General features: G+C 44.1%; 1 protein-coding gene across 1 annotated transcript in view; it reads right to left on the bottom strand.

The window, feature by feature from the left end:
* Positions 1–1,337: 1,337 nt before the first annotated feature.
* Prdm6 (PR/SET domain 6) overlaps positions 1,338–8,280 on the bottom strand; it is a gene marked incomplete at its 5' end in the record, with an annotated part of 86,354 nt that continues 79,411 nt past the window's right edge. Inside the window, one exon of the mRNA XM_010627287.1 lies at positions 1,338–2,503. Coding sequence (XP_010625589.1) covers positions 2,389–2,503 — 115 coding nt within the window. The remainder of the gene's footprint in view (positions 2,504–8,280) is intronic.

Here is an 8,280-nt window from a genome sequence, read left to right as displayed (position 1 = left end):
GCTAAGCAATGTGGCAGTTATGAATGTTCCCAAATGCCTGGACATTTTAAGTATCCAATTTTCTATTTGGTAAGCAATAAGCATTTCCTCACCAAATTTGGTGGAATTATATATGTGAAAGTCTTAATAATAGAGAAGAAAACAATAGACAAATGGAGCAGAATACTAAAGATTCTTCTGGTAGAGGTTACTGCCACATTCCCTGGAGTTTGGGGCAAAGCCATCAGGGTGGCAGAAATCATCGTTCTGGAAACTCTCCTCACGCCAGACATCAAGGGAGGAATGAAGACTTCTTCCTGCACTTGCAGTCCAGGAGTGGGCTGCCTTGTGTTCGACTGGGAAGTGAAGCAAATGACAAAGCAAGTTTTCTCGGTGCAAATAAATTTCAAACAGAGATAAGTTCCTTATTATCTTATTATCTTTTCCAAAAATGCAACCCAGAATTTCAACTTTTCTATATGGAAGAGTTTGCTCATCTCACAGCTGATCTACCGTTTTCTTGCAAGTTTCAGGTTACTATGGCTACACAGTCTTTCCACTCTTCCCAGTGACACAAACTGTGGGGAAATATCCCAGTTACTGAGGGCAGGGAACTTTAAAGGTACAATGCATTCCCACCCACTAGAGAAAAGGCTTCCAGTTAAAAACGACAAGGAGCCAACAGAAGTGTGTGGGGGGTAATTTTAGGTGAATGACTTGAGATTGGGCAATGGAGGTCAAAATTAGCCAAATTTCTCTTGATGGCCCACCATTCTAGAGATTATTTTAACTACAAATATATTAACAAGGCCCTATCTTGTCCCATTTTAAATGTGGCATTAGAGTGCTAAGGAATAGAGAAACAAAATTAAAAGTGAAGGAAGATTTTTTGGAGAACCAATACATAATGATAGATTAATCTGAACCGCATCTCCATGACTTTCAGTAGTGAGTCTGTCTGTCTATCTCTCTCTCTTTTTCTCTCCCTCTGGAAGACAAAGGAAAAACTCAAAGATAAGTTCTTTAAAAGGCTGTCATTTGCTATCAAGTGACCAAGAAACTTACAAACAGAACTTGTTATTAAATGCTCTATGTAAATTGATTGCTATTCCCACTGGCCATAGAGGTAAACTCAGCTTCTGAGAGGTTTCCTCCAGATGCGGGAATATTGCACGGAGTATGACCCCATTCTTTGAACACCACCGCTGACCTACCAGGAAGCTAGATGAAGAGAAACTCGCGTTCTAAGACACTCAGTCAAAGGACAGTGCGACTGCGTGCACAGCTCTTTGGATTAATCAATCTCAGGAGAGAAACAGACAAGTTTCTATTGATAAAACTAGCCAGTCCTGGGGGGTCTGGTCTAACCACAACGCTTTCTGTGGCTTCTCTTCTCAGTGTTGCTTTGTCTGGCCTATTTTTGCAGAAACGCTTCTGCTCTGCTCAGCAGCGAGTACAGAGGACTCCCGGGCTCCACATACACAGGGAAGCGACGAAGCCCCTTGTGCGGAGCGGCTCTCAGTTTGCGCAGGGACTCACCAGTTGCACAGAAACAACAAAAATTATTTGAAGCCTAATGCCTTATATTTAGCCTCAAACCAGAGAACTTTATTTCCACGTTTTCATTTTTAAAGCTAAAATGTTATTGAAAACACAATTTCCTCAACTAGCTGCTTCGGAACAATATACTGTATTATGAGGCTCTATACATTTTAAATGACTTTGAAATCCTGACAGGACCAAGTCCCCCGAATCTTCCTTTGAGTTCTGAAACCGGAATTGTTTTCTTCCTCTTGCGGGCTTTCCTGCGCTGAGATGGGGCTGGACAGGAGGAGTTTAGGAAAGTGCCTGGGACGCAGGGTGCTGAACTGAGAGGCCCGGACTGCAGGGGGCGCTGTCACAGAGGCGCTCGCTTCGGCCTCCACGGTCCCTGGTACGGCGGACCGCTTGGGCCAGGCCGGACCCGAGCAGCAGGAAGGAGGGCTGTGCAATGGGCCTCCTCGGAACATGCTATGAACAAAAAGGTGCGGCGAGAACCACGTCCCTGTGCATTCTTAGTCACAATGTGGCCGGAAGAACTCGTTTAATTCCTCCCTTTGGTATTAAATAACAGTTTAAAAAAGCTTTTCAGAAACAAAGCAAACGCATGGCGGGGCTGGAAATGTCAGCCATCCCAGGGTAGCTGTCCACGGAAATCAGTTTCACCCCTAGTCATAAATAAATAATCTCTTTCCTGGTCTGACTTCCACGCCAGGATCAATATCTCTTAACATCTTACTTATTTTATTACTGCTTTTGGTTTTCTGGGACTGATTGAAAGTTGCTTAGAGGAAATCTTTGGTTTTGCTTAAGTGTCCATGACATTTAATCATGACTTTCCTTGCAGTTTAATTCCAACCAGTCAATCAGTTAATCCACTTCGATTGATTCTGGGCTCTCGGTTATTGGCTTGCACTCATTGGGCATCCGCTGGTGTCGGCTCAGCTGGGTGGCCTGCGTGAAGCTCCTCTCACACCTCTCGCACCTGGTGGAGGCAAGAGAGAAAATTGAGACCAGGAAGCGGGGCCTGAGGGTGATGGGCTTCCTCTCATCCTGCCTAATCAGAACAGACACTCCAAAGTGGCTTCAGATTTTACCGGCTCAAGAGGTTTAATTGGTGGCTCCTTCCAAGGCCTGGATGCCTGGGATGGGACAAAGCCCGTCTGATGCAGAACAGAGGGATCTGTCAATAGGCAGGGGGGGAGGTGATTTCTCCAGAGAGCCCTGTCCTGCTGTAGCTCTGATCACTGTCAGTTCAAATAGATAAGGAACAAAAAGAGATTTTTAGGAGCGAGCCATCAAAGAAGCAGCTTGTCTGCAGTTTTCTGCTCCGTAACCCCAAAGAGAAATTGATGACAAATAGAATTTCACCTGCTGCTAATTTTTTAAAAAACGGAATTCTACTCCCCTCAGCACAACAGCCACAGAACAATCATCTTGGAATCTGGGGAAGAGTGAGAGGGAGCAACGCATTAGCCTGTAGTGGCTGTGAGAGGTGGTGTGGGTGGCTGACGTTTTGCAAAAGCTCGTTTCAATGTCACAGACCAACTAAACACAAGGCTAACACAATCTGCAGAAGGAGGGTTTGTGTCAGGGTGTGGGCACTCAGAAAAACTGGGAATTGGTGCATGCCTGTGTGGTTAAAGGGGTTCACCCCTATCAAAAGTGCAGTAAAAACATGGTGCATGTGTCTGAGGAGAGAAAACTGGCTTTTCACTTCAAGACTATCTCCTTTACTTAATTCAAAAGAGAAGGAAAGAAAGGCTGGAAGGCTACAAGGCAGGAAGCAAGGAAAGAAAGAAAGTGAAAAAGGGAGGGAGGCTGGTTGCCTGCCACTGAGTCCAGCCCCATCTCCCCTGACCCTTTCTGATGAGTTTATACCTACTCGATCTATGAAAACAGCACATCCAATCTGCCGGGGGCTCTGGCTTTGTTGTGGTTGCTGTTGTTCCTGGCTGACTGTCCTGGCTGTACATACACCACAAATGAACTGTGACATCAAGCTGGGCACAATGGCTTCACTGTCCCCACTGTGCTCACCGGGCTGCCTGGAGCCCTTGTCCAGCATCTGTCAGGCCAGTGATCACCTCAACCATACCCTCAAGTCCTCGAAGGAAAAGATCCCACAGCTGCAGATAGCTGTTTCTTTTAAATATAACACCTCTACTTCTCATGTCCCTAAACGGCCAGGGCTGTGACCAGGCCACAAGAGAAACTCTCCGCTGCCCTACACAGATGAAGAAGCCAGGGCCCTGCCCTCTGGCAAGCAGGACTCTTTCTCTTCCCTATAAACCACAGAAGTGCCCTGCCACAAACACAGTCACCTACAGAAACACAGCTCGCTGCTGGAAGGGGCTACTGCATACCTACAGATGTGAGGACGCTGGAGCTCGGCTACATGCAGACTTTCTGGGCTTCTACGCCGGCTCAAGGGTGTCAAGGGGAGAGGCTGAATTTCCGTGATTGTCTTTCACAGAATATTTTTAAGCAGCCTGTTCTACTGTTAAAAACTGCACTGTGATCTTGACAAATGTATGATGTCAGCTTTAATGTATCAGACCTATCAGCTCAATGAAAATAACTCAGAAGTATTGATCACCTAATGATTTCTGGTGTATTCATTACCGTCCACGGGCAGCTCCTCCCCTCTCCACGCTCCCGGACTGCTGACGACACGTTAGCGAACTGCTGATTGTTTATTAGAAAACTGATTAGTTTACTGGATTAGTGTGTCAAAATATACTACCTTTCACGACTTGACAAACTTTCAAATTATTATATATATATTTTTTTGAAGCTCTAGAATCCATTTCAAAGAGAGCAAAGCAGTTTAAATGTGCAAGGAACAACAGTTTACCTGGGTCGTGCCTTTCTAATCTTGAGTATTAGAATACGAAGAATTCCTAAGTGGGACACTTAATACTTCAGGTAAGGCAAAAGAGTGTGTCTCTGTGTAACATTTAAATATCCACAATGGAGGGAGACGTTAAGAGGAGAATTATAGCTTTCTCAAGTATCTGCCTAAATGTCTCACAGAAACTGGATAGTATTTATATGCACAAGGCAGTTTGTTATAATAGGAAATTTTTCTGAGATGTGAGATAAATTTAAAAAAAATTATCAGATTTTTCTGGTAGGAAAATCATTTCTGAAAAATTATCTTTAGTGCTGTCTTCTCATTAAGTCTAAGAAAAATCACATGCGGATGTATAGACATTTACCTGAATTTAGATCCCATTCCCAGATTTCCCCCTTCTTGAGGAAAATGGAATACTAGAAATACTGTCCATCGGGTTTGGGAGTTATATGTGGTTTGGGAATTATAAGAATATAAGTTGATTATTTGAGGAGATAAAGACGGCTAGATATTACTTTTTTTAAATAAGAGAAGGGCCTTGGTTTTATGTTCATAATCTTGTATTTTAGAGAGGTCTCTTCCACAGAATATTTTTATAGCTTCATGGAACTAATTCAGTTCAAGAACCGTAGTTCTGGGAGGTCAAAGTTGGACCCTGGTGAATTTCTGCCTCTATCCCTGAATCACAGCCTCAGAAAAGTGCCAGGGCACAGGCATCTCTAAATCCGGGCTCCAGGTATTATAGCAAGATAAGAAGGGGAGAGAGACGCCAGGAATAAGGCAGGTGGAAGGAAAAGCTCTTGCACAAGGGGGTCTTCTTCAGGGCCTTCCCTTAGGTGTTGATGTCACCCCAAGGGGACACTGCAGGAACGTGCAAGTGGAAAGTCTTCCAAGTGTCTCCGCAAAGAGGAAATTCCCAACTTTCTACTTGTGTGAGAGTCTTTAATTAGATTTGATTTCCTTTTCGGTTTCAGATCCTCCTTTACTCTGGGATGGTCGACTGGATGATGCGCACAGGGAGCTTAACACACAGTGTAAAGCTCTGCTACCCAGAAAACCTGTGAGAAGCCTGCGCATCTGCAGCATAGCACAGAACACTTCTCGAATTGGACCAAATTGTGCAGGGCTTCGTATCTGTGACACACTTGATGCATACTTACTGGTTCTGGGTTTGCTTTGACTTTGTCTAGATCTTGCTCAAATATCTGAAGTCCTTCAGAATTTCCTTTGATTTCTTTACGTAACCAAACTGGCTTTACTTGAGGCACAAACACAGTGACAAATACTTCTCTTTGCTTCTAACGAGGATGAAAAAGCCACCTGAGAAAAAGTCCTGGCCCACACACAGCTTCTCAGGCTCAGAAGCCACACAGAAAGCAGCTCAGCCAAGTCCTCCAGGCAGAGAACAGTGCTCCGCTGGAAACCTTGAGGGATTAGTAACAGACACGGAGAGGAGTCCTGGGATTGCCAACTGCCCTCCTTCCAGCCCTCCCTTTCCGCTTGGTCTTTGCCAATACGTGAAATGATGTCTTGCTTTTAGCTCTTTGTTCTCCATGACTTCCAGTCCCACAAAACAAACTTCAGTTTGCTCTTCAAAACTTCAGCCAAGACCTTCACTCTGATCTTTGCTTTTTTTCCAGTTTTTCTACGTGTTCCTTTATTGTAGAAAGTTTAAGCCCACAGCCTAGGTCAGCTGTCAACAGGCCCCTGATCTACCTAGAGCTTGGGAGACAGAGCCTCTCAGTGGGATTTCAACTAATCAGATTGTGAAGCAGCAAAGCCTGGAATTAATTCTGACTGCTCAGTGCCAGATCTTCTCCAGCTTTCTTTGGATGCCAGTGATCTTGATCTGCCTCCAACACCCACTTCTCAGCAGAAGACTATCGGGCTGGGAAGGGCTTTCCCGCTAGGTCGCAGGCTCTGTCTCAGCCCACCCGAGAATCCTGGGGCCTCCTGAGCTGTGGAAGGCAGGGAACAGCACCCGGAGGACCAAGCCATGGGCCATCTGTGGGAGGCTGCCCTAGGTGTACCGCTAAGGCTCTGCGTCTTTATGATTCTTCTGCCCCGCAGCATTGTTTAAGCCAATACCCATTAGTTGAAGTAGTAAAAGTAACTGTTGTGATGAAACCCTTTTTATTGACTGGTATGCAACCAAAGTGGGTTTTTTGAATGTTTGTTTTATAAGCTTGTAAAAGGCAATCTTTATAATATTTACAAATGTCCATGGGTTAGATAGCCATGAGCTGTGGTTGGAAGATTCCCAAACTCCCTTGGGATAGTTCAGTCTTGAAAGACCTGGCTGTATATACTAAAGGATTTAACTTTCCATTTCCTAGAAGATGTTTAAATTGTGCACTTTCAAAATAAGCACATGGTCAGCTCTCCCCTGAAATACATACTTTACAAATTAAAAAATGAAAAATTACAACATGTGGCTATCTTAAGTAGGACAACATGCACAGAGAATCTAATCCATCCATCCTGGTTGCCTCTGTTTTGTTTGTTTTCCCCAGATGAAATTAGGTTTAGTTACCGATAAAAAAAAAAAGCTGTGAGAAAAGGGGAAAGAGGCAACCACTAAAGCCCTGCAAATATTAATCTGATGGGTTAAAAGTAAGTTAAGATGGCAATTTTATTGGAAACATGACAAAAACAGAATGTTAAAGAAAAAAATTGAGTGGAGCCAACGAGGTTACACATAAGTAACACCTTAACATTAATAGAAATCTATTTCCCATTTTGACCCTGAAACCTCTTCAATTAATTACTAAAATCTATTTACACAGCAACAAGATAAAAATCAATCTCATTCTTGGCACTATATCCATTGGCTGCCCTCTTAATGTAAGGGACACACACTTCTGTTTTTGAAAGGTTCTTGTACTCAAAGGCACAAGAAATATGCCACTGGGAACTTCTACCTCCCGAGCAGGGATGGAAAACAGAACTTGTGAACACTTTGGGCACAGGGACTGGGGCTGAACACAGAGTCCATGAGGCAGAACACAAGCACTGGATAAGAAACTCCTAAGACCCAGGAAAGGGTGACCTCTCAGGGTAGACAGAAAACTGCCCTTTTGGAGTACAGCAGCCCCAGGGGCACTGTTTGGCTACTATACTGCAGGCCTAACTTTAGACCCCATCCTGTCCCCTTACCCAGATGCTCTTATGCGGTGAACAAGTTGTGCCCATGTACACAGATAAAAACTATACTGTTTTATTATTAAAATCAATTAAATCATGTGGAGAGTAGTTAAAAATGAAAACAGAGGTAACTAACTCTTGGGGAGGTGAGCAGAAATGATAACCTTGCATGACCTCCTTCCACTGCTAACAGGGCCCAGATCCTCAGGGCTCTGCCAGCCTGGGCTGCACCTGTCCTCGAGAGAGGAGGGGAAGACCTCTTGGCCGGCCTGAGCAACTGCCTGAATTCTTTCATCTCTTTCTCGATCGCGTCCCACAGGAGGCCTTTTAAATTTTCCTCCTCAAAGCCAGTATGAAGAGATGAAGAGATATGTAAGGTTAAAGGGAAAAGAGTTCATCGCACCGAGCCTAAAAACTGCTCGAGTCCACAAGCTTGTTGTGCACCGGTTCACCCTCCCAGGCCCTGCCACACACTGCTCTGAGTGCCAGAAATACCTCCTCCTTGTTTATCTAGAAGCTCCTACTTATTCTTCAAAACACATCTCAAACATCACCCCTCATAAAGCGCTGATTACTTCTCTGCTACTCTCAAACACAAAAATATAGATGTTTTATTGTTGCACTTTTCACTTTATGTTGCAATTGTTATTTATTAATTGGGCTCTGGTCATTAACTCTGAGGTCATCACCTTGGTATCTCTTGTGCCTAGCAGGCTGTCCAGGGCAAAAGCAGTTAAAAAAAAAAAAAAATATATATATAT

The sequence above is a fragment of the Fukomys damarensis genome, unplaced genomic scaffold (genome assembly GCF_012274545.1).
Source record: "Fukomys damarensis isolate Sample0158 unplaced genomic scaffold, DMR_v1.0_HiC HiC_scaffold_3, whole genome shotgun sequence".
Lineage (NCBI taxonomy): Eukaryota > Metazoa > Chordata > Mammalia > Rodentia > Bathyergidae > Fukomys > Fukomys damarensis.
The sequence above is the reverse complement of the archived record's forward strand: the minus strand, read 5'-3'. Positions and strand labels throughout refer to the sequence as shown.